Below are 24,710 nucleotides of genomic sequence, written 5' to 3'. Positions count from 1 at the left end.
ACAAGGTTTTCTGGCAGCGATGTCACAGGTCACACGTGGAATCTCTGGGAAGAAGAGGGGTCCCCGTGGTGGTCTCTCTGGGCCTGTCTCCCCGCTCCCTCAGCCTTACTCCGGAGCCTTTTGCCGTGAAGTGCTCCGGCATTGCCTGAGGGTACAGGACCGAGCACACGTCCCTCCCCAGGAAGACTCTGTGTTCTCGTGGGGCCCACGGGTTGAGCTGACAGTGCCCCTCAGGTAGAGTCAGACATCTTCCTTCTCGTAAAAAAGCGAGGCTCGGTGTCCCATGAGGAGTGTGCGGAGAGGTTTGTGGTGAGCGGTGGCCGCGTGCACGTGGCAGGAGCCGGGACGACCGGACGCTGGCTTCTAGCTGGCCGATGTCAGAGCACGCCCACGGCATCTGGCGTCTGCCGGGGGGGCTGACCCCAACATCTCACTTCATCTCAGGAACTGATGAGGAGTTTCAACAGAGACAGGCGGATTTTCTGTGCCATTCTGTCGACTCACAGCCGCGCCACAGGCGTGAGCCTGGTGGAGGCCGACGCGGTGGTGTTCTACGACAACGACCTGAACCCCGTGATGGACGCCAAGGCCCAGGAGTGGTGCGAGAGGATCGGGAGGCGCAAAGACGTCCACATCTACAGGTACGGGCGGCGGCTGCCGTCAGCAAGCCGCCGAGCCTGGAGCGCGGGAGGTGCGGGGGCAGAAGCACCACACGGAGCTTGAGCGCACGCTACGGCTCGCACCCCGTGGTTCTGCTGTGGCGTTTGTTTTTTCTAGTGAGTTTGTTTTGAGGGCGAGCGCGCGAGCACGCGCGAGAGGGGAAGGGGCAGAGAGAATCCTAAGCCGGCTCCACGCTCCGTGCAGAGCCCAATGCGGGGCTCCATCCCAGTGACCCCCGGATCGTGACCTGAGCTGAAATCAGAGTCGGGTGCTCAACTGGCCGAGCCACCTGGCACTCCTTGTTTTCTCTAAGGCACTTTTCTGTTCGTGCTGCTTCGTTTTCTCTATGTCCGTTTGCTCAGTTTGTAATCTGCTTGCTCAAGATCGTAACGGAGTTAGTTGCTTCGACGTAACGCGCTGTCCACGCCGTCCGTTCTAAGTATACACGCCGCACCTCTTCTAGAGGGCCTGCGAGTTTCTCAGTTACCGTCAGGTGTGTCTGTCCTAGGACGGCTGTGGTATTCGTTACCCTCAAACGTGAGTTGTAACCGGCCAAAGCTGGAACGGAGGGAAGTGGAGGTTCTTCTACTCTGTATCTCTAAACTCCCGGCAGCATTTATAATACTTGCGTAATGACAAGCGTCTGCGTCCCGTCGCGCGTCCTAGGCCGGGTGTGCCGGCACGCGACGGCCTTTCTCGGGTGCCCTGCCACGTGTGTGCCGGCGTGCCTGCAGTGGCGGCCTGTGCACGGTGGTGGCGTGTGCGTGGCGCCGGTGTGCAGCCCCGTGGGGGCGGCCGGCCCGGGACTCGAGCCCGAGCCTGTGCCTGTAGCCTTCGCCGAAGCGGTCCTCCCGAGGCGGACGTTAAGGAGCCGTGTTATGCTTCTGAAAGTCAGTGAGCAAGTGCTGCTTTTACAGATCTCATCCCACGGAGATAGAAGCTGACCACGTTTTGGCGGACGTCTCTCCGACGTCTTTTTAACGTTTTCCGTGGCTCTTGCCAGCAGTCTCGTGTGTGAATCCCGTTTCTCTCATCGGCATCGGGAGCCTGTCTCCGTGCTGGTAAACGTCAGCTCGGTGCACCGTGTGCGTGTTGCGTGAGTGACGTTTTCCTGGGTGATCCTTTCCTTGTCATTGACCCTGCGGCGTTCATTAGCCAGAAACGGGAGAACCGTTTTACTCTCGGTAACCGTCATCCGTGAACAGTCTGGAGCAGTCTTGGCAGCAAAGGTGCAGAGTGTGTAAGGACTGAGAATAAAACCAAGACGCGGTAAGACACGAGTAGCAGGCTGTGCTGTGTCCTGGGACAGAAACACCTGGTGCTTAAAAACGTGCTTTCCCCAGAGCAGTGTTGAAAAGTAACACAGTTTTAACCAAAGCCGTGGTCGTGTTTGCCTGTATTTGTTGCACGCATGTGCACACGCAGTTGGATGAGGTCAGTCGGTTTTAAAGTACAGTTGGAGGGCGCCTGGGTGGCTCAGTCGGTTGAGTGTCCGGCTTCGGCTCGGGTCATGATCTCACGGTCCGTGAGATCGAGCCCCACGTCGGGCTCTGTGCTGACACCTCAGAGCCTGGAGCCTGCTTCAGATTCTGTGTCTCCCTCTCTCTGACCCTCCTTCGTTCATGCTCTGTCTTTCTGTCTCTCTCAAAAATAAATAAAAATGTCTAAGAAAATAAATAAAGTTCATCTGGAGGGAAAGCTGGTAACAGCCAACAGAAATGCTAACGAGGGTTGCAGCAGAGAGGTGCGGGAGGAGGGGAGCAGTGAACGGTGCAGGTGTGAGCCTGGGGGGGGGGGGGCGTCCAGCCTCATGGGAGCCTGTTCATTTAGTATAGCTGCTGACACTGTGCTGACCGTGAGAAGGGTGCCTGCTTTATGGCCAGAACACCACCCCAGGGCTAAGCATGGAGGCGTGTAAGTGAGATGGTGGTCGGGATAGTTGAAGGGACAGTATCTGTGGCCTGAAGGGATAATTTTCGCCGGACAGGGAGCTCAGAAGGAAGGAAAGATAGACATATTTGACTGCGGTCAAATGAAAACTTCAGTTTTGGGTTTGTCAAGAGATACCATAGCAAAGCTGATGCCCAGATAACAGACTGGGGGGAGCGTTTGCAATCTCATAGCAGACAGAGGGTCGGATAGCTCTGACAAGGTGAGAAGTAAAGGAGCCTTTATTCAAGAAAGGCTGGGGGGTGGGGTGGGGACCTGAGAATCCAAACCAGCCATTCCAGCTGCCCACACGTGTGGCGGGACGGGCTTGGCAGGCGGAGGTCCGGTGGCCGCCTGTGTGATGGCCGTCCTCACGCACCCAGATGGGAGGCAGCGGTGGGCGAAGCTGCTGGTGGTGCTGGTGAAGGCAGCTCCCACCCGGAGTGGGGAGTGGGGTCGTTGCTCTGTTTGGACAGCGATTTATCGAGGTCCGCTGAGTGGAAGGTTGTGCGTGCCCTCTGTTCCTAGCCTTAACCTTCCAGGGGACCCCTGTGGTGCAGGCCGTTACTGTAGCTTGTTTACACGGCACCAAGTGGGAACCAGCAAATGTCCGTGCCCAGAGTACAGCCGTACCCTGGCCGTTGAACAGCCACCGGAACCATTGCGGGGGGGGGGGGGCCTGTCCCTACAGCACGTCACTCAGGAGGGAAGCATAGTGTAGAGAAGTGTGCGGGGCAGCAGACGCGGCCTGCCGTTGTGTGTGCACGTGACCGTGTGAGCGTGCTCGCCAGGCTGTCGGCGTTGGGGGGTCAGGTGCTCCGTGTGAGGTCCCTCTGGGGGACCCAGGAGGACTTTTCTAGGTGGAGGCTGGAGGGGAAGAGGACAGAAGGGACCGCAGTCACGGAGGCGCGGGACCCTGTGCAGCAGGGGAGAGGACACGGGAGAGGTGGCCTTGGCCACCGTGTTAAGGCACGCCCCGAGCACGTGCAGAGCCTTCCAGCCCCTGCCGAACACCCGCACCCCAGCCGCTCGTGGCATTGTGCTTCCCGGTGGCCCCGTGCTCATCGTAAGTGTGTGTCTGTCTTGTAGGCTTGTGAGCGGCAATTCCATCGAAGAGAAGCTGTTGAAAAATGGAACCAAAGACTTGATCCGAGAAGTAGCCGCTCAAGGCAACGATTATTCCATGGCGTTCCTGACGCAGGTACCCGTCACTGGTGTGTGGTCCTCGCGCCTGCCACCTGGTGACGGGGCACGTGGGTTCACCACGGACGGGTGAGGGGTCGTCGGGCGGTTTCCCTGGTGACGCGGTCTGGCGCTCCGGTCAGGCACTGAGGCGGGTTCCGTGTTGGACGCTAACGTGTGTCTCGTGCACAGCGTACCATCCAGGAGCTGTTTGAGGTGTGCTCTCCCACGGACGACGCTGGCTTCCCGGTGAAGGCGGAGGAGTTTGTCGTCCTTTCTCAGGAACCTTCTGCCACGGAAATCATCGCGCCCAAAATTGCAAGACCTTTCATTGAGGTGAGGACAGATCCTCCTGGAGGAGACCCGGGACGTGCCCTGCCCGCTCTGTGGGCCCCCTCGCTTGGCCCCGGCGCACCCCTCCTGCCTGCTTTCTTTCCATTGCAGGCGCTTGGGCTGGAAAAGCAGGGAAAGGGAGCAGCGGAGAGGGTGGGGCCTCAGGCCCCTGCTGCCCAGCTCAGCAGCCATCCCTGTGCCCCTCTGCTCCTCTGCTCTTCCCAAGCCACACTTGCCTCCCCCAGGCCGCAGCCGGCCGTTCGGTCTGCCCGTCCCCATGGTCGGCAGTCTCAGCCCCTCTGACGGGCGCCCCGTGTGTGCGAGCATGAAACGCACACCTGATTCTGGGGACAGTGCAAAGGAGAGCATAAACGGTCTCGTTAATGCCTTTTTGTGTTGCTTACCGTTGAAATGGTAGTATCTGTGTCTACCGGGCTGAATACATTTTTAACTTACCCAGAGGTTTCAGATGGCGCACGCGGCTCATGTGCTGCTGCTTTCAGGTGGTGCTGCTGTGTAGACCCCTTACAGACCCACTGTTGGGGCCACGCCCCCCCCCCCCCCCCCGCCTCGTGCAGTGGTCTTGCTGCAGCGCCCCTGGGTGCCCCCTCCCCTTGGCCCGTCTTGGGAGGCCGTCGCCTCCTCCCCTCCTTCCTGGGTGTTGGTTTCCAGGCTCTCGACCTCGGAGGGACCCCCGTGTCCTGGGCCTCTTCCCGCCCTTGCCTGCGATGTAAAGTACACTGGTTCCCCTGTGGGGGCTCTCCGCCTGTGTTCCCATCCTTGTGCCCTTGGTGCCCTGAGAAATTTCCACTTGGTCATTGAGAAGTAATAAATGTGCGTGTGAAATCCTCAAGAGCTTGTAATGGAAGCAAGCGCCCCGCCCCAGGAACCCCCCACCCCCCCGCCCCTGCTCAGAGACAAGCACTGTGTGCGGTTCCGGGAGTTTCCTACATATGGTGTCCCCTGCGGGGACACCTTATAACTCTTCATCTGGGGGACAGATAGATTGACCCCCTTCTTTCAAAGATAGGGGTTATTTGCACAAGGTTAAAAAAGAAAAACAGCACGAAAGAAAATAGATCCTGTCCATGAGGTAACCGTCTCGGCATTAAAACTCTTGATTGTGTCCTGGGAGAAAAATGAGGTGGGAAAGCGTGTGTGCGGGAAACATGGCGTTTCGGGTGCCGTTGGCTTGGGGACGTGTGTGTGCCGCTCCGTGCGGTGCACAGGCTGACGCACACTTGCTGTTGATACGTCCTTGTTGAACGTCTTGCTGTGTGTTTTGGCTGTGTTCTAGGTGGCAGGGATCTAGTGTCGAGTAAAAGACACAGTCTCCCTCCCCACGAAGCTTGCATACAGGGAGAGGAGAGACTGAAGCACGCAGGCTCTCCCTGCCGAGGCAGAGGGCCCTGTGCAGGGCGGCCGATGCCCGGTGAGGAGTGCCACGGGCAGAGGGGTGGCCGGGGGTCAGGAAGGGGGTGAGGGGTGAGGGCAGTGAGGCCTCCCAGCTCTGTGCTGAGTCTGGATCGTGGGGGCCAGGGCGCAGGCTGATGGGAGCGGCGTGGCCCCGTGAGAGCAGGAGGTACTGGGGGGGCTTTTGAAGGTGAAATGAGTGTGGGGGTCTGGGGGAGGCCCCTGCCGTCGGTGTGCTGGGGCGAGCAGCCGGCACCTTGGGCTTCCCGGCACCTCTCCAGTGGGCGTGGGGCTCTTCCGGGGACTGGCGCGGGAACGTGGCTCTCCGTGGAAGTTGTGATAAAGTACAAGAATGTATGGCAAGTATGCACGTCATAAAGAGCTTGAGAGGGTGCTACAGGGAAGGCACCCCGGGGACCGCCTGCCTCCTCACCACTCCTGTCCCTGAGGGTGGCTCGCCCTTCTGACCCCCTGACCGCCCTGGTGCCTGTGTGGGCCTGGCCTCTGGTTCTGGGTCACGGTGGTTCCCGGGTCTCCCAGCGATTGTGACTTCATCGGGTCCACTGTGGGACCGTGTGACTGTGTTTTGAGCCCCGCATCTGTATTTTCTCTGTGTCTCTTGGCAGACACTCTAACTGCATCTTGGGGTGGGGCTCCTGGGTCATCAGTGAGCACGTGACTAGCAGGTGCCACTGGCAGTTTTCCAGACTGGCCGAGCCGACCTATGCTCTGTTGGCTGCATGGGACCTGAGGCGTGGGGGTGTCGTTCCGGCCACGTGCTGGCGGATGTGGGCCGCGTCTCTGGTGTTGTGTTGCTGCTGTCGGCCCATGAATTTGTGGACCTCCGTGTGCTCCCTGGCAGGGCAGGCACTTTTTTGTGAAGTGCCTGTTCGTGTCCTTCTCCCTTTTTTGTGTTAACTGTGTTATTTCTTTTTCTTAGTGGTTTGTTGGCACTTTTTATGTGCTCTGGGTGAATCTGTAAAATACCTTTGTGCATTCTGTGGTTTGCTTGTCTTGCAATGAGCAGAAACCCTGGGTCCTGAAGCCATCTTTATCATGGTTGGGGCTTAAAAAACGTTCTCTTTACCCTGGGTCGTTTTACCCTGGGTCGTCTGGACGTCCTCTTTCGTTTTCTTGTAGATGCTTCAGTGGTCTTCATATTTAGATGTGCGATCTGGAATGATTTCTGTATTGTGTGAGGTCAGGTAACATTTTAAACTGCAGATTTTGCCAGATTGCCAAGAAAAGAGGTTATACAGTCGGTAATCGATACCCCGAAACCAGAGACTGTGGGCTCATGTCCGATGCACCAGCATGCCCATCCACACCCACCCCTGTCAGGCATGAGCTCCTGGCTGTGGGAAGGCACCTCCTTCCTCTTGCTTGGTTTCTTGATCTGTGGTGATGCTGACCGTCTCACACGCCTGTCGTCTGCGTTACCTTTTCCGTGGGCTTGGTTTTGGCAGCTGCGGCATAGGGTTGTTTGTCCCCCGGTCGTGCTGTGGAAGGGTTGTCGTTCATCTGAGTCGTGGCCGTGCCGGGTGCCGGTTGCGAGGGTGAACGAGGTGCCCCGCGCTTCTGTGTTCTCAGGGCCGGGGTGCTTTGTGGCGCGGCAGCGCTCGGCCCTTCGCTGGGGCTTGCTGTCTGCCGCGGCCGTGAGCCGCTCATGTTCATTGCCCTCCTCCGTCATGCTTAGTTTTCCGTCACCGCAGGGAGGCTCCGTGTGCGGCACAGGCGTGTCGGCATTTATGCAGGGCCGCTCTTTTTCAAAACGCTTTTATTTAAAAACACCTGAAAGTAATTTAAACGATAATTTCTTCAGGCCCTCAAGAGTATTGAGTACCTAGAGGACGATGCCCAGAAACCCGAGGAGGAAGCGGTGCCAGGGTCGCCCGACGGTGACGGCCCAGGGTGGAAGGAAGAGCCATCGCAGCTGGAGGAGTTAGCAGACTTTATGGAACAGGTCTGGACGCTTTCTCTTCTGTGCTCCCACTCACTTAGTTTCCGGACACCTAGATGTTTCAGCGCTTGACCCTTTCGTGACGTTTTCCGCTGTCACTGTGACAAAGAATGACCCTTTTCTCGATCCAGGTGTTGGCGGGGGGTTATATAAGGACCTTCACCTTTTTGATTTGCTGTTAACTCCGTTCAAAACGTGATTTTTGAAACAGCTTACACCTATTGAAAAGTATGCCCTGAATTACCTGGAGTTATTCCACACGCCTGCTGGCCCGGAGAAGGAGGGCAACGGCGAGGTAAGGGCAGGTGGGCGGGCTTCTGGTCCCACCACCCACGAGGGCCTCGGCTTCAGAGGCAAATTCAGCCTGAAGTAAAGTGACTTGCCAGGAAGTCAGGGAATGAAAATCCAAACCACCGGTGTGGAAAGAGACAAAAAGGAAGTCTTGGGAAACCCCAGGGAACGCTTCTCATTCGACCGGAAGTCGCTTGATGCCGGCTGGGTCGGAGGGCTAGGTGTTGGGGGCGGGGAGGGGTCCAGAGAGCCCGCGGCCGGAGAGGGGCTCGGCCGGTGACGCGGCGAGCCGGGCCGCGGCGTCGGGAGTCCCAGAGCCCCCGTGTGCGGTCTCCCCGCCAGGACGCCATGCTGACCGCCGTGACGGAGTGGGAGGCGCGGAACGCCAGGGCCCAGCGGGAGAGGGAGGCGCGGGCGCTGCAGGAGCAGGAGCACGAGCAGCTCCTCACCTACACGAGGGAGGACGCCTACAGTGCGGTACGCGGGGTGCGGGCTGCGGGGCGCTGCTGCCGGGCCGGGCCCTTCTGTGTTCCCGTGGCCGCTGCGGGAGGCCTGACCCTCGGCTGCAGGTGTCTGCTTCCTGCGGGCTTCTCCCCGAGTGCGGTCAGGGCAACGTCACCGGCGCAGGGTAGACGGTTGGTGGCCTGTGGCTGTGTCTCGGACCGGGTCGCCCTGAGCCTGCCCCTCACCCGCAGGAGTACGTCTGTGAAGGTGCCGACGGGCAGATGGAGGTCATGCCGGTGAGTGCCGGTGCCCCTGTGCGTCGGGGCGGCCGCCCTCCCGGAGCCGCACGGCTCAGGCTCTCCCTCCTGTGCGCAGCTCTGGACGCCGCCCACGCCCCCCCAGGATGACAATGACATCTACGTGGACCCGGTCCTGTGTCTCACGTACGAAAGCACACCCATCCCGGAGTCCAAGCTGCCTCCCGTGTACGTGAGGAAGGAGCGCAGGCGCCACCGCACGGACCCGTCAGGTGCGCCCCGCGGCCACGCTGGCGTGTCTTGGTTTGTGCTCGCGGCTGGGGAGGAGCCCCCGCGGCCCCGCTTGGCGTGGAAGTGGGAGGGTGGGTCCGTCTCCGCCAGCAGCTCCGTGGTGACCGCCCCCCCCCCGCCCCGCCCCGTTCCTGCCCCTCGCCCGCGGAGGCGCGGTCTCCCGTCGGCCGCCTGGCTGACGAAAGCCCTCCGTGCAGTCGCAGGCAGGAAGAAGAAGCAGCGCCACGGGGAGCCCGTCGTCCCTCCCCGCTCGCTGTTCGACCGCGCGACGCCCGGCATGTTGAAAATGCGGCGGGAAGGGAAGGAGCAGAAAAAGAACATTCTGTTGAAGCAGCAGACACAGTTTGCCAAGCCTCTGCCAACGTTTGCCAAACCCACGGCCGAGTCGGGCCCGGACAACCCCGAGTGGCTCATCAGCGAGGACTGGGCGCTGCTGCAGGTGAGCGTGGGGCCCCTCTGGCCCACGTCCCGTCGCCGTGCTCCCTTGGGAGAGCGCGCGAACCGGCCGGTTGGTCTCACTGACCCGTGTCGCCTGGAACGTCCCCTAGGCCGTGAAGCAGCTCCTGGAGCTACCTCTGAACCTCGCCATCGTGTCCCCGGCCCACACGCCCAACTGGGACCTCGTCAGCGACGTGGTCAACTCCTGCAGCCGCATCTACCGCTCTTCCAAGCAGTGCCGGAGCCGCTACGAGAACGTGCTCATCCCGAGGGAGGAGGGCAAGGTGAGCACCCACCCCCCTTGCACCCACGGGACTCCGTCCCCCGGCTCCGCGGAGCCTGGCGAGGCGGGTCGCCTGCGCCGTCCCCGGCGTGCACCCACGGCTCTGCCTTCACGGCCGCCGTCGGTGCAGGCCACGGTCCCATACCTGGAAAGTTCTGTGTGCCGTCTGCAAGCTTGGCCCACCTTCGTCTCTTTTCCTTTCCTTTCCTGAGAAGGTGTCGGGTGAACTCGAGAGCCTTTCTTTGGCTCCGTTGGCTCCACCTCAAGAGTCTGTCGGTGTCTTCCCTCTGTGTCGTTGCCGTGCTCCCACCGGGCCCGTTGGCTGCCACGGTGGCAGGACCGGCTCTGGACCCCCATCCCGCCGACCGTGCGTGGCACGTGCCGAACGCACAGCGGCCAGGCGCTCGGCGTCTTTCCTGAGAAGCCGGCCGTGGCGGCGGCCTGACCTCTCCCCACCCTACCCCCAAGAGCCGGCTGTGCGGACGAGCGTCCGCCTGCACGCTTTCTCTCATTCCTTGAGCCGAGCGGGCTTCTTTCCGTCATCTGCTGTCTTCGCCACCTCCCGTCTTGCCGCTCGCCCGTCTGCCTCCCGTCCGCCTCCCTTCCGGAGAACGTCCCAAGGCCTGCGCCCTCGCTGACCCCACAGGGCACGTGCGGCAGAGGCCCGCGCGGTCCCCGGATGAAGGGTGAAAATCACTCTATCGTCTCCGTGTTCGTTTTCCCAGAAACGTTCGTCTCAGGGCATTCGTTTGCTTTTTGTTTAAGAACAAAAAAAGCAAGTGTTTTTCACAGCACCTGTGGTGCCTTCGCCGAGACCTCGCATGATCTCGTGTCTGGTCTGATGTGTTGAAAGCGCTACAGCCGTAGCGTTAACGTGGGAAACACGATGCTGACGCTTTATTTTCCTTCGTCACACGTGAAGTTAACCCCTAGGAGAAGACAAAACACGTGTCGGGCACGAAGGTGACGTTCCGAACGAACCGTAGGCAGCGTGCAGAGGGCCACGTGTGGGGCGCAGACTCCGCCTGGAGGGTGGCGCTCACAGACGCGGGGCGGCGGCGGCGTGTTGGGTGGAGCCGGGTGGGAGCGGAGCCCCTTCGCCACCTGCCACGGCCACTGGTGTTCTCGTGACGCACCTGGTCCCCAGCCTGCTCTGCCTTTCTTCCTTCCCCGTACGGTGACGTGGGAGATGAGGTCCCGCGTTCGGGGCCTTCCCGCGCCCGTCTTGTCGTTTTGGCTTTCCTCTGATGCCGCCCTGCTCGATTTAATGGCGTCACTCAGACGACGCAGGGAGGTGCCCGTGCACCGCGTCTCCCGGCACGGCGCTTACTGTGTAGAGGTCTCAGTTCCCATCCCACACGCCGCGTTTGACTCCCGGTGGCAGGGCGGTCGGAGCCTGGAGCCGCAGAGGACGGTCCCAGAGAGCCCTGCTTGGTTTACCTGTGAGACACGTGGAGGGGAAGGTCGCCAGCCACGCACAGTGCCGGAAGCCCCCGAGAACAGGCTCAGACACCCGCACGTGCCTCTCCCCTCTGTGCGTGCGGGTGGAGGTCTGCCGTGGGGGCAGCCACACCGGCCCCGCCTCACGCGACGCATGCGACCGCGCGCGCCTTGCCCAGCGGCCGTCCCAGCGGAAGGGGAGTCCTCCCTCCGCGGGGCTCACACGAGCAGGCGCGTGGAGAGGCCTGAGGACCCGCAGAGGGCTGAGGACCCGCAGCCGGCGGGTGGCAGTGCCGCCTCGGGAAGGAGGACCCGCGCGCGATCTGGGAGGCCTAGCGCCAGGCCTCCGAATCAGCCGCCGCCCGCCTGACGCGCTGCCCTCGATTTTGTCTCAGAGTAAGAACAACCGTCCCCTGCGCACGGGCCAGATGTACGCCCAGGACGAGAACGCCACGCACACCCAGCTGTACACGAGCCACTTCGACCTGATGAAGATGACGGCCGGGAAGAGGAGCCCCCCCATCAAGCCTCTGTATGCTCCCCGAGCTCCCCTTGCCGCCCGTGACGGAGCCGGCGTGCGCGGCCTGCCGCGAGCGTCCTCCCGCGGGCAGTCCTCGCTGGTAACCGTCGTCTCCTTTCTGTGCTGCAGGCTCGGCATGAATCCCTTTCAGAAAAACCCCAAGCACGCCTCCGTGTTGGCAGAAAGGTATTTTTGTATCTGTGACACGTTTTCGTCATGTGAGATGTCTTTGTTTTCACCTTCCCTTCGACTCAGCGCGGTCAGTGAATCGTGCAGACGACGCGTCCCGGCGGCGGCTGGTTATCTCCAGCGACCGCCCGCGTGGCGTTCCCGTGACAAGGGTCTGTCCCTGCCTGCAGCCTGCGGGGTACGCTGGCGGACGGGCAGGGCAACGGGAGAGGCTTTGTCCTCTCTCAGCCGTACCCGCCTCTATCCTGGCACACGTCGCGTTCTGCCTGGAAGGTACCCCGGGCGTCGGGGTGAGTGTACCTGCTCTGTGAGTGACCAAAAGAGAACAAAGGACGGACCGAAGGGTGGGCAGGGAGACACGCGGTTACGAGTAAGCAGGGGCAGTGAGGCCACGTCGGGGTCTGAGTGCCGGCCGGCCGGGTGTTCGGCGTAGGCTCCCCTTGCTTTCCGAGCGTTGGACGGTTTACGACGAGGGAGCACGTGTCTAGATGAAGCCTGGGTGCCCACCTGGGCCCAGCCTTCCTGGTTGTCCAAGCGATGGTCTGCAGCATACCACGGGCCCTGCTTCCTCCTTACCGGCTGTCAGCGTGGTCCCGAGCTGGCCCGTCTCCCCTGAGACCCCAGCGGCCTGTGCTGGCCGCTCTGCGGGCCTGGCCTCCGCAGGATGCTCCCTGCCTCCTGGTCCCGGGACGGTTTCCCTGAATGTCCACGTGGCTGGTGCCCGGGCCCCCCCTCGCACACCACCTTTCCCCCTTTGCCGACAGTCAGACCGTGGTCCTTTGTGTTTCTTCACGGTGCAGACCGCCTCTGCCTTCTGTACTCGAATTGTGTAGCACCCGTGTGTCTGTGGACGTAGGGGTTCTGGGGTTTGGGTTACAGAGCTGGCACGCGGTATGTGTGTGTAGGTTAAATTAGCGGATTGATCCCCACAATGGACCATTTACTGACACGCTGTGTGCCTGGCGCTGTGCTGGGCCCAGCAGTTCGTCAGCGAGCAGAAGGGCACGTTCTTACCTTGTTTGTTGTGCCTGCAAGACACAAACTCATACCGATCTCATGGAGGTGGAAGGTCTGTGCCACAGACAGACGGCACGAAACAGCCCGGCAGAGGGGACCGGGGGTGTTCCTGCTGGATGTCGCTCCGATGCGAGGGCGTGTCAGGTCACCCATCGTGGGGCTGAGGGAGACGGGTTACGAGGCAGGTCTGCAGGACGAGCACAAGGGGGCCCGGGTGGCTCCGAGGTAGGGGAGCAGGGCAAGCGGGGAGGTGGGCATTTCGGGGGCGCCCGGGCGGACGAGGCTGTTCAGTGTGAAAGCCTGGCTGGGGTGAGGCAAGCACTGGCCTGGGTGTCTTGGGGGCTCAAGTTAGTTTCTGCGTCTGGCTCAGGTCAGAGGAACGGGCCCCGTGTAGACAGGGCTAGAAGGTGGGGGTGAGGGGAGAGGAGAGGCCGGCATGTGGGCCCGCAGCTGGCTGTCCTCTCGGAGTCTTGTGGCAGCCGAGGGTGAGGGTCCGCAAGGAGCGGGGGCCGGGCCGGCGGCCCAGGGGGAGGACGAGCTGTGGGGGCCCCGCCTGGAGCCGGCTGGCCCAGGGAGCGCTGTGTGCAGGAGGGACCACCACCAGAGGAAGGCCCAGGTGATCACGTGAGAGCAGGGGCAGGGCGGTGGGATCTGGTGAGACGTCCCGAGCGGGCTGGCACGAGCATGGGGGCGGTGAGGGGCTGACGTGCAGGGGCACCCGATAGGTGCGGCACGGCCCGGGGCCCTGCTAGGGAAGGCCCAGAAGCGTGGAGGGCGTCCGTGAGGCTTGAAACAAAGCTGGACTCTCTGTGACAGCAGGCGTCGAGGAGATGGGGAGGGAATAGGAACTGGGGGGCGCCCCCCCAGGAGCAAGGGCTCAGGATGGGGAGGGCTCTGAGGGGGCCCACCCTCCCCCTGGGCTCCCCCTGGGCTCCCCCTGGGCTCCCCCGGTCAGCCTGGAGCCGTTGGGAGGCCAGCCGGGGGTGTTGGCGGCGCTAGGCCCTGATGTTAGTTGTCGTGGACACAGGGGCATCTGGAGGGCCAGAGTGGGGCCTGGGGACACAGGGCTACTGATGGCTCTGCTGGTTGGGGGAGGGGAGGCCCGGCCTGGAGCAGGTGGTTAGCCGTGGGGCGCACGCACACGTTTCAGTCCCCTGACGTACCCGGCACTGTACCGGCTGCCGCTGTGGTAGACCGGACCTGCCTCCTGGAAGGTTCTCTGTGGAAAGGGAACGGGAGACGTGGTCTCGGACGACTCCTGCAGCTTTTTTTCTTGCGAGGGGGCTTGACCACAGCGGCCTCCTGGCACCTGGCTGCTCGGGTGGTGAGAGCCCCCTGCCTTTCTGGAGTACTCCGCTCCCCCCGAGCGCGTCCGTTTATCTTCCTCATCTGCTCTTGTGTTTCAGCGGCATCAACTATGACAAACCGCTGCCTCCCATTCAGGTTGCATCTCTTCGAGCAGAGCGTATCGCCAAAGAGAAGAAGGTGTGGATGCTGGGGCCCCCGGGTGGGGCCAGGGTGGGGGGCGTAGGGGGCGGGCTCCTCCCCACGGCGCCTCGCCTCGCCTCTCCTCTCCTCTCCTCTCCTCTCCTCTCCTCTCCTCTCCTCTCCTCTCCTCTCCTCTCCGCCTCTGCAGGCGTTGGCCGATCAGCAGAAGGCGCAGCAGCCGCCCGTGGCGCAGCCCCCGCCGCCCCCACCGCAGCCGCAGCCCCCACCGCCCCAGCAGCCGCCCCCGCCTCTGCCCCAGCCCCAGGCAGCAGGTGGCCAGCAGCCCCCGGGGCCACCGGCCGTCCAGCCGCAGGCCCAGGCGCAGCCCCAGGCACAGCCCGCGCAGCCCCCGCCGAAGGTGCCCCCGGCCATCACGACAGTGGGCAGCGCCGCCGTGCTGGTGAGGGGACACCTCTCCCTGGAGACAGGGTCGGTGCAGAGGGTCTGTTTAGACACAAGCACGGCTTACTCAGGAGGCAGAAGGCCCAGCTTTGCCCCGGCAGGAGCGTGCGGCCACAGGGGGCGCCCTCAGCCGCGCTCCGCCCACGCTGGGCTCCGTGGCTGGGCTGTTGGGCAGGGTAGGAGGTGGAGGCAGCGGGGAAGTTTGGGGCTGGGCCGAGTGAGGTGTCGCTGTGAGGTCAGGCCACGGAGGCACAGGGACCATTGGTGTCACCGTGCAGACTCCCTTGTCCCGACCCTCGCGCCTCGCCTCGGTGCCCGTGTGGGCGTGTTCCCGCACATACGTGCGCATGGGTCTTCGGTGCCTGTCAGGGAGAGGGGTACAGTGACGCACGGAACAGGGATAAAAAGGCTGACTCGTGATCCCGCACGTCCTGTGCTGCTGTCATTGTGCTCCGGTGTGCTCCTCACCATGTGCGCCCACGTGGCCTGTCCCCATGTGGTGTGGACACTGGAGTCACACGTGGGGAGAACGCCTGGACCTTTTTGGGAAGCGCCACTGCCGGGCGTGGGGGTCGTGGGTCCTCATCTGTAGCTGCGTCCGTTGCGGTGGGCTTGTTGCGTGACCTGGACGGTTCCTCCGTCAGAAAGCTCACTCGCTCACAGAGCCCCTGCTCCCGTGGCCCCAAGGGCACAGTGGTGGGTGGTTGGGGAGGGACTCTGTGTGCGGCCCTTGTGATGGCAGTCTGTGGGGAGAGAGTGGGCAGCAGCTAGCATGGAGCCTCGGGCTTGGCGATTGTGGGGGTCGGGACGGCTGGTGTGGCCGGGGCCCCAGAGGAACGGGGCAGGAGTCGGCCGTGGGGCTGTGGAACTAGGCATGCGTTTGGATGAATCCGACGAAGTGGAAACACTCAGAGGTTTTACACAGGGAAGAATTTGTCCTGAAATCCAGATGCTTTTCTGTTTTCAGCAGGCGGGAGCCATTAAAACGTCCGTCACGGGGACAAGCATGCCCACAGGTAAGGGGTCACAGACGCCCCCATGAGAATTTCCTGCATCCCCGTGCTCCTGCCTCACAGGGCTCTCCCCACAGGCACAGTGAGTGGAAACGTCATCGTGAACACCATCGCGGGTGTCCCTGCCGCCACCTTCCAGTCAATTAATAAGCGTCTTGCTTCACCCGTGGCACCGGGAGCCTTGACCGTGAGTTGTCCCTGCGCACGGGTACCTTCGGTAGCACGTGAGACTTAGGACCCCGCGGAACTTGTTTGTATTTATTTATTGTTTTAAAGTGATCTCTACACCGAATGTGGGGATCAAACTCACAGTCCCAAGATCAGGGGCTGTACTGACTAAGCCAGGGGTTGCCCCAAAAGTTGTTTGCTTTTTAAAGAAATATCCCAGTGGGGCAGAAAGTACCGACCCAGCTTGAATTTCCTAAGATGATGTGAGTGTTCAGGGAACAGCATCCGCGGTGTGCTTGCTGAGGGCGTGTGTTGAAATCCCTGTAGCGGTTGTGGGAGGAGAAAGGCGGGTCGTGAGGCTGGGTCGCAGACTCCACTGACGGGGGCGCCTCATGTACTGTGACAGATTTGCTTGGGGGGACGTGGGGCCGCAGAGAGGGCCACTCTTGGGGGAACCGTACGGGTGGGCATGCGAGGGCCAGGTGGGGTGCAAAGCGCAGGAGGCGTTGGTCCGCTCGTGGGGCGGCCAGACCTGTGCGTGGGAAGCGGGCAGAGGGAAAGCCGTGGGGCCGTGAGACCCTCTGAGCGCAGAACCGGGAGACCTTGCACTCACCAAGACACACGCCGTGTCTGGCCACCTCCTTGCCCCTGGTGCTTTGCTGTAAATGACAAAAATAAACGAGACTGAGGAGGCTCAACTTACATCTCCGTTTCCAGTTTAGTCACGTACCCAAAGACGGCACGTGCCCTGCGCGAGCAGTGCTCTGACAAGTAGAGTATTGTCCCTCTTGGTTTTGAAAGTGTCTCCTACGAAAGGTGCTGCTGTAGTGCTTGAGACAAGGTGGCGGTGGCAGGGCAGGTACAGCTCCGCAGAATGGGGTACCGAGTCCAGAAAGAGACCCACGTGCGCTTGGGCGTTGGTTTCCACGGAGAGCGCCAGAGGACCACAAGGGGAGAGCCTGGTCTTCTCAACGAGTGGCGCTGGGAGGCCCGCGAGACCACGAGCCGGGCCCCCACCGGGTACGAGGAGTCACCCGAGGTGATCGTACACCCAAACGTAAAACCCGAAACAGGACGGACCCGTACACGGAAACCCTGGGAGAACAGCTTTGCTCCCTTGCTTTGGGCGGAGACCGAAAGTTAGCCTTCGTGAAAGTCAACATCTGGTGCGTGAAATATATTAAGAAAATGGAAAGCTTGGAAAACGCTCGTTGGCCACGTGTGATGAAGGACCGGTTTATAGATTGAATGAGGAGTCTGCAGTAAGAAAACAATTTCAGCCAGCGGACCACAGATCTGAGCAGTCACCTCGAAGAAGCAGCAGGGACAACAGGCGTGGACGGGGGTGGACGTTGTTAGTCCTCAGGGAAAAGCAGGCGAAGGGCCCAGCGAGGTGTGCCGGCGCGCGTCTCCGAGCGCGGCTTTAGAAACCAGACCCGGCCGCCCGCCTGGAGCTCGCGCTGCTGATGGCGGAGTCTTAGCGTCGCGTGGGAAATGCGGGAAGGCGGCCTGCCGCACAGCCTCCCACCTCCACGCCTAGGATTTCCCCCAGGGAAGCGAAAGCACGCTTCTGCACGGAAAGCCCGAGTGTGTGTGCAGGGGGCTTCGTTCATAGTCACTCGGAGTGGAAGCGACCCCAGGACTTTCAGCCGTGAATGGATGGGAGGGCCCGCTGGCACGTCCGCTCCCTCTAGGAACACCCCGCCGTGCACAGTGGGCTGCTGGCCCACGTGACAAGGTTTGCCAGTGAGCAGCATTTCAGAAGGTCTCACGTTTAAATAACGTGGGAAAGGCAAAACGGTAGAGACAGGAGACAATACGATCTGTATCTAGATTGCAGTGGCTGCTTGGCCACATGCACCTGTGAACACTCGTAGGTCCGTGTACCGGAAATGGGAGAGTTGTACTGTCTGTGCTACGGCATAAATGAGAAGTTTTTCTAGCGTATCATTTAGGATTACTTTACTTATTTTTCTTTATGCTTTGCAGTAAAGCACTTTTGAGTTAGCGTCTTAATAACAGCAGCCAGTAGCTGGGCGTGTGGCGTTACGAATGTCCTGCGTGGCCGGTAGCACTCCTGGTGTGAGGGTGGACACCCAAGTAGTTGCACTCGTTCTGTTTTGAAAAAGACCCGTTTCTACATTTGACGTTTATAGGAGGTAAAGTAATCCATCCGTGACGTGTTTTTTGAGTAGCTCTCAGAGACGAGATACTCTTTGTGGCGACGTGGGAGTAGAATATGGAGTCCCACACGGCGTACTTCCCAGGGCTCTGAGAGTCCTGCGGCGGGACCGCCCAAGAGGGACAGGTACCAGGGAGGCCTCTCTGAGCTTCCAGAAGACGGGACGACGTCGTCCATGCACGCGACTCTTCAGCACTGGGAAGGCGTGTACGGGGCCCGGCGGGTGGTTCTGTTCAGGGGGCACAAACAGACGTCTGAACGGAGGCAGGAATCCCCCTCCAGAGGGGCCCTGCGCGCTCGCACCGTGGGACGTTGAGCTCACTGGTCTTAGGGTTTGTGTGTCCGGCTGAAGGATATGGGTTTGTTCGCCAGCAGCTGGGAGCTCTGGAAAGTGCCTGAGCAGAGGTGTGCTCTAGGACAGTTCCCGTGACGCTGCGTGTGTCGCAGAATGGGACCCGAGAAGAAAAGGGCAGAGGGAAGACCATCTCAGAAATCCAGGAACGGGCTTCTGTTTCTGGTAATGAGGTCAGGCCTGTTACTTACACTGCTCTTTAATGAAATGCATCAGAACCATTGGATACAGAAGACTCACCATCTCTTTAAAAGTTTTAAGGAGCTGACGAAAAACGTATTAGGGCAAAGTCTAAGGAGGAAGAAATGCAGAGAAACTGCACCGACGTGGTGTCTGCCTTGCGGTGCCTCTTACCCGTGTCGCCGGACAGGGGACCCCGTGTGAGCCTGAGGCTCGCTCACCCCTGGGGTGTCTGGACAGAGGTGCCGACCCCGTGAGCCGGGAGCCCAGCGGCTCTTCCCGGGACGCGCGGCCGAGCCAGAAGTGAACCCCAGATTCCCTCCACCCTCGTGTTGCCCGCAGGGGTGGCGCAGGGTGGGGCCTCTCTCCCTCCAGAGTTGGAGCCATAAGTCTGTTCTCTGTCAGCCGGAGGGTAGTAGTCAAGTTTTAGGGCAAAGTTGTGGATTTCCAACTGTGCAGGGGCTTTGGCGCCTGTGGCCCCCACACCCATCCAAGGTTCACCATAGAGAACGTCTGGGAACGAGAAATACGGTTACCAGGATTGGAAAAAAGAAAAACTCTGGTAACGGGCTACAGCGTGTTTACACACAGTTGGGAGAATTAGCTGGAAGAGGAGTCCCGCCCAGTGCCGTGTGGGCGACAGCAGGGAGTGCGCGGAAGAGAGCGCGTGAGGCTGCAGACCGGGAGCCTGTGGTGCATCGGAATCCAGACAGGGAGGAGGGCGGGCAAAGGTAGCATTTGAGGATGCGAGTTTTCCAGAACTGAGCGACGGCGCTGACCCGTACTTACAGAAATCCCGACCGGTCCCGGAAGCTGCCCGGAAGCAGCCCGATGTGGGACCACGGGACGGAGCCCGCGCCCGCACAGGGCCGTCCGCAGAGAGACGTGGAAGTAGCCCGAGCCCGGCACGCCGCCTCCGGGGGTGGTTTCCTTCTCGCCGGCCGTGAGGCCGGGAGCTGCTGGGACGACACGATGAGCTAGTGACGGTGACCACCACCTCTGGTATTCCATCTCTTCCGGAAATACCTTGAAGGACGAGGGTAACGTAGCATTCCCAGACGAAGACGGGTCCCGGCCGGTGGGCCCTTGCCGAATGAAACACGCTTGAGGCAGAAGGCGGCTGTTGACAGACGGAAGGTGTGAGGAGTGAGGCGGACGCCGACCCGACAGCGACTCCGCGCGGGGCCGACAGCAGGGACCACGCGCGGGGACGGCAGCGGGTGAGTCAGCGGGGGACCGAGGCGCCGAAACGCTCTGCGGTCTCTCAGGAGGAGCACGGGTGTGACGCCGTTGAGGAAACTCTAGCAAGTGGTCACGGGGTAATTTTAGCGGAGCCACCAGAGGAATACGAGCGTGACTCCCGTGCTCGGGAGGGAAGAGCAGGAGAGAGACGTGCTGTGAGGGAAGGCGGGAGAGCAGGGTCGAGGCGCGTGGAGCCGGACGGCTGCCCGGGAAGCACAGAGCGTGGTGCCGGGTCCGCGCGCGGGGATGGGGACGGGGCGGCCGTCCGCACCGAGGGGCCGGCAGGGACCAGGGGAGTCAGTGGGGCGTGCCCACTGCTCGTGGCGGGACGCGGGCGGCCGTGGCTCGGAGGGTCCGCGTGTGGGGCGCAGGGAGCGGCAGCGCCTGTGCGGGGGCGGGAGAAGCTCGGTGTCTGGGGAGTGAGCACCGTCGTCTGGAGGATGGCCCAAACCTCACAGTGTCCCGGGGACAGGAGTCTTTGAGGACAGCGGGGACGGGAGCACCGGCGTCTCAGACTGGTTTTCTGTGGTTAACCGACCCGCTTTAGTGGAACTCGCTCCGTCGGCACGTTCAGCCTGTCAAGCCGCTGAGATCCGGAAAGCGCTCCGTTTTCTTGGGTTCAGAGATTGGGGTCCTCTGCCTCCCACGACCGAGAAAAGAGAAAAGCGCCGAGTGACCTGACGGCCTCCCCCGTCGCCTCTTGCAGACCTCCGGAGGCCCTGCTGCCGCCCAGGTGGTCCACACCCAGCCGCGAGCGGTCGGCTCCCCGGCCACGGCCTCGTCCGACCTGGTGTCCCTGGCACCCACCCAGAGCGTTCGCGCGGTTACCTCTGTGACAGCCTCGGCCGTGGTCACTACCAGCCTGACCCCGGTGCAGACCCCGACCCGGTCTTTGGTGACTCAGGTGTCCCAAGGTAAAGGCGGGTTCGGTTTCCCGTGTGACCCTTCTCACCGTTAAACCGAGCCGGGACCTCGAGCGGCCGTTTGTCATGGGAGGAGGGGAGGGCCGTGTGCGTGCGAGGTCTGACGGAGCCCCTCTCCAGCCGCAGGGGTGCAGCTGCCCGGCAAGGCCATCACGCCCGCACACTTCCAGCTGCTCAGGCAGCAGCAGCAGCAGCAGCAGCAGCAGCAGCAGCAGCCGCAGCCACCGCCGCCGCCGCCGCCCTCCCAGGTGCAGGTCCCGCAGATCCAGGGCCAGGCCCAGTCGCCGGCGCAGATCAAAGCTGTCGGCAAGCTGACCCCGGTGAGTATCTGACAGGAAACCGCACGCACGCCCTCCGATGCCTCGCGTGGTCATTTAATTCCCAGTGTGTTTTGCACGGATCCGCTGTGGTCTTTGGGGGAAGCGTGCTTGTCTCGTCTTTAACAACCACTCTCTGTACGGTGCCCCCCCACGGTCGTGGGAGCGGTCTGGTCACAGCGCTCCGGAGACGTGTCTTCCCGCTCGCTTTCTGGCGCTGTGCGCCGCAGTTCAGGCTCCGAAGTAGAGGTTCCGTCCCCAGCCAGAGAAAATGGTGATGCGTAGCGCACGTGCGGTGTTGTTCCTCAAAGTGATTTGAGTCCTGACGTTCCTGATTTTTGCCGCTCTGCACCACCTGTGCAGTCGTGTACAAAAATATGTTCACTTTGAAGGGAGATACTGTATCTGCCACATTGGAAAAGCGCCATTGCTTGGCACGGGTAGTGAGTAGAGACACAGAACTGCTAGAAACAAGACAGTGTTTTAGAGTTCCAGCTAGTTCCCAGGCCCACCACAGTAAGTAGCTGACCTTAGGCCTGCCTTTTTCGCTTGCAGAGGGGCAAGAGGGCATGCCGGAGGGCTGCGGGGGGGGGGGGGGGTGGGGGCGGTGTGCAAGCCCTCAGCCGAGGCTCCACTAGTGAGGCCCCAGGCGCACCAGAGAAAGGACGAGCCACCTGATACAGCATTCACACTCGATCGTAGCCAGAAGGCCCAGAAGTGATCCCAGAGAAAGCACTCAGCTCCTGTCGCGCCAGCCACGTGTCAGGGGCTCTGTGACTACCGGATGGGACAGCCCGGGTCTAGAACATGGCCGTTACTGCAGAAGTCTGGGGGACGGCCCTTAAATTAGAAAGTTACTGGGCCCAGCTCCCTCCGCCCCCCCCTCACTGCCTTCCCTCCTCCCCATGTCCTGCTTCTCCCCAGGACACGAGGGCCTGCCCATGGCTGCCAGGGCCTCCCGATCACTCACTTGTTTGCCTGTGCCTGGGCACAGCCTGCTCTCTCTGAAGTCGATTTCAGAGTTGTTGTCATTGTCCCCATGTAGACACAGATCTGATAGGAATTACACGGCATAAGTTCCCTAAAAAGAAAATTGACTCCTTAAAATAGGTTTTGGGCTGTTTTGGCATCTTAATGTTTTAACTTAAAGGCATGAGACTTCTCTATCGATTGTATTCATTTGGAGACACTTAGAACAAAAAGTTGAGAGCTGATGCACGTCTCCTAATAAACTTCAGAAGTTCAAAAAGGATTATGATTTATAGACTTTAAAAATTTTATAGGTTACGGATTTAAGGTCACTTGTTTGCGAGTGAGAGAAACCAAGAAATTTTGCTGTGAATTCACTCATCTGTCAGAATTACTGTTTCTAGTTTGCGTCAATAATGCTAGTTTTTAATAAAAGAACATTTTTAAAAAATGTCAGAAAGCCCCTAGATTACGGTTTGCATATTGCCTATTAGCAACTGTCTACCTCGGTGTTTAATGGATAGTTCAACGGTAACTTGAAACCAAGATTTATGGATTTGGAATGCGGCTGATATTGATGAAAAGCTACTTTATCTGGGTTTTAGGAACATCTGATCAAAATGCAGAAGCAGAAACTGCAGCTGCCCCAGCAGGCCCCCCCACCGCAGGCCCCGCCAGGGCCCCCACAGCCCGCCACACAAGTGCAAGTGCAGGCCCCGCCACCCACGCCGCAGCAGAGCCCCCAGCTGGCCACGGTCACGGCCCCGCGGCCCGGAGCCCTGCTCACGGGCACCACCGTGGCCAACCTCCAGGTGGCCCGGCTCGTAAGTTCCAGTTGATGCATTTGTTTTTCCGAGGCAATGTCTTTGAACGTTTACGTGGACTGTTACTGCTTGCTCAGGCCGACGCTAGGCATTCTGGTGGGCCTCCTAGGAAAGCGATAGGTGCGCTTCCCTCCCCGTGCCGCCCAGAGCTTTGGCGGGCGGGGCAGCTGGAGGAGGCGGGGAGTGAGCCAGACGATGCAGGGAGGGCCAGGCTCTGTTGGGGACGAGGCCCACGTCGGGAGGTGGGCGAGGCCTGAAAACCAGGCTCTGGTGTCCCTGTGCTTTGTCGGCCCAGAGACTCTGGAGGTTTCTGAAGGGGAGCAGAAAGTTGCAGTGAAATCAGCGTCTGGGAAGAGGAGTGAGATTTGGCAAGAGCGGGTCTCATGTGCTGTGGGCCAGACGCTGTCCCATCAGGCGAGCCTGTGTCCTGCTCGGGGAGCCCCCCGTTCTGGCCCTAGTGACCGCTAACGGCAGGGACCCTGCTCCGGGCCAGGCGCCGCCCTAGGCCCTGGACCTCTCACGTGATCAGTGCTCGCAGGCTGCTGCTGAGGCAGGAGTAGGGGGGTTTGAGTGTGCACTCAACTGTGCAGGTGTGCAGACTGAGGCCCACAGCTCAGGTAACTTGCCCAAATCGTACTGCTAGTCGCCTGCCACTGGGCGGCTCGGGCTGGGTGCTCAGGCTCTGCTGTGCGTGTGCCTCACGCCTGCTCTAAGGCCGCAAGACGGGTGGGAGTGGACGGGAACCGGGAAGGCAAGTGTGGTTCTGCCTGTATTCACAAGAAACGTTAAGTTCAAACAAGAGTGGGGATCACGTGTGGTGGCCAGGGTGTAGGGAAGGCTGCCGGCACATGCCCCCTGCAGGGTTGCCGGAGGGAGATCGGCTCCGACTCTGGGGGGAGTTCCAGTGATTCGGCCAAAAACTGCTCACCAGTTTACCTCGGGGACCTGTGTCTGTTCCCTCTAAAGAACTAGTAGGAGGAGTACCATGTGCCGGGTGCACAATCCTGTCGTTTCGGGCGTGTTAGAGGAGGGACGTAGGTCCCCCTTAACTGGGGACTTTACCAAATAGTGCAGTGGCGTCCCACTCGTTGGGACAGCACGCAGCTTTGGACGATGATGTGGCAAAAGGCAGAGAAACCGACCACAAGCTATGTGCAAGTCGTCCCGCTTGCACACTTTCGCAGCAAGTCACGAAGGTGAGAACGTCTCATGGGCTCAACGCTGGTTTTCACACTCACGTATGTGTAGGTTTAGGGTTAGCCGAGTGCTTGCACGGGTAAAGTGGATCTGTTTTCCTTTCCGAAGATGCAACATAATCGACGAGCACTCGGTAGCAGCGTGATGACTGAGTAGCAACAGGTGGGATCCGTGGGAGAGCTTTCTGGAAGAGTGCGGCAGGGGCCACAGGAGGGGGCGGCAGGCCGGCCTTCAGTCGTAGCGGAAGGAGCGGGAGACGGCTTGTGTAGCAGACACTGCAGGCCGGGGCTCCTCCGGTGATCGGGGGCGGAGAGGCACAGGTGCGAGCTGCGTGGCAGGGTCTGATCGCGAGTGTGGGTGTGCAGCACGTGGGGCTCATGGAGCCCCCGTCCCCGCGCTCGCCGGTGGCAGGTCAAGCGTAGATGAGCCCACGCCCCCGTATGTTCTTTCAGCCGACAACCACTTTTCACTTTGTGAATCGTTTCCCACCGCTTGGCCTCTTGTGGGGAAATGTTTGCACAGACGCGTGCCGTCCCGAACATCTCTGGACTCTCCCATTATTTTCATTGTTTAGACCCGGGTTCCCCCTTCGCAGCTGCAGGCGCAAGGGCAGATGCAGGCTCAGGCGCCCCAGCCGGCCCAGGTGGCACTGGCGAAGCCTCCGGTGGTGTCCGTGCCTGCGGCCGTGGTCTCCTCGCCGGGTGTGACGACCCTGCCCATGAACGTTGCCGGGATCAGTGTGGCCATCGGGCAGCCACAGAAAGCCGCAGGTGCCTGTCTTGTGCGGCCCCTCCCCCTCCCCCCCC

At 61.1% G+C, this 24,710-nt stretch overlaps 1 protein-coding gene and 1 non-coding gene across 13 annotated transcripts in view; both read left to right on the top strand.

The window, feature by feature from the left end:
- EP400 (E1A binding protein p400) overlaps positions 1-24,710 on the top strand; it is a 102,620-nt gene that overhangs the window by 62,026 nt on the left and 15,884 nt on the right. For 7 of the 12 annotated variants that reach the window (XM_040464160.1, XM_040464165.1, XM_040464164.1 and 4 more), the window contains 20 exons: positions 445-641; positions 3,679-3,790; positions 3,964-4,107; positions 7,340-7,480; positions 7,689-7,772; positions 8,111-8,245; positions 8,464-8,508; positions 8,588-8,741; positions 8,958-9,199; positions 9,309-9,482; positions 11,317-11,453; positions 11,571-11,627; positions 14,054-14,132; positions 14,284-14,535; positions 15,505-15,553; positions 15,628-15,737; positions 20,381-20,588; positions 20,718-20,917; positions 22,489-22,707; positions 24,479-24,674. In XM_040464160.1, coding sequence (XP_040320094.1) covers positions 445-641; positions 3,679-3,790; positions 3,964-4,107; positions 7,340-7,480; positions 7,689-7,772; positions 8,111-8,245; positions 8,464-8,508; positions 8,588-8,741; positions 8,958-9,199; positions 9,309-9,482; positions 11,317-11,453; positions 11,571-11,627; positions 14,054-14,132; positions 14,284-14,535; positions 15,505-15,553; positions 15,628-15,737; positions 20,381-20,588; positions 20,718-20,917; positions 22,489-22,707; positions 24,479-24,674 — 2,935 coding nt within the window. The remainder of the gene's footprint in view (positions 1-444; positions 642-3,678; positions 3,791-3,963; positions 4,108-7,339; positions 7,481-7,688; positions 7,773-8,110; positions 8,246-8,463; positions 8,509-8,587; positions 8,742-8,957; positions 9,200-9,308; positions 9,483-11,316; positions 11,454-11,570; positions 11,628-14,053; positions 14,133-14,283; positions 14,536-15,504; positions 15,554-15,627; positions 15,738-20,380; positions 20,589-20,717; positions 20,918-22,488; positions 22,708-24,478; positions 24,675-24,710) is intronic. The other 5 variants (XM_040464168.1, XM_040464166.1, XM_040464162.1 and 2 more) reach the window with 3 other exon arrangements.
- LOC121022762 (small nucleolar RNA SNORA49) lies at positions 95-225 on the top strand. Its single transcript, XR_005787100.1, has one exon. It is a non-coding gene; the product is annotated as a small nucleolar RNA SNORA49 (small nucleolar RNA).

This window comes from Herpailurus yagouaroundi, unplaced genomic scaffold (genome assembly GCF_014898765.1).
Source record: "Herpailurus yagouaroundi ecotype Mexico unplaced genomic scaffold, PumYag 437, whole genome shotgun sequence".
NCBI classification, from domain to species: domain Eukaryota; kingdom Metazoa; phylum Chordata; class Mammalia; order Carnivora; family Felidae; genus Herpailurus; species Herpailurus yagouaroundi.
This window is presented reverse-complemented; position numbering and strand designations above follow the sequence as displayed.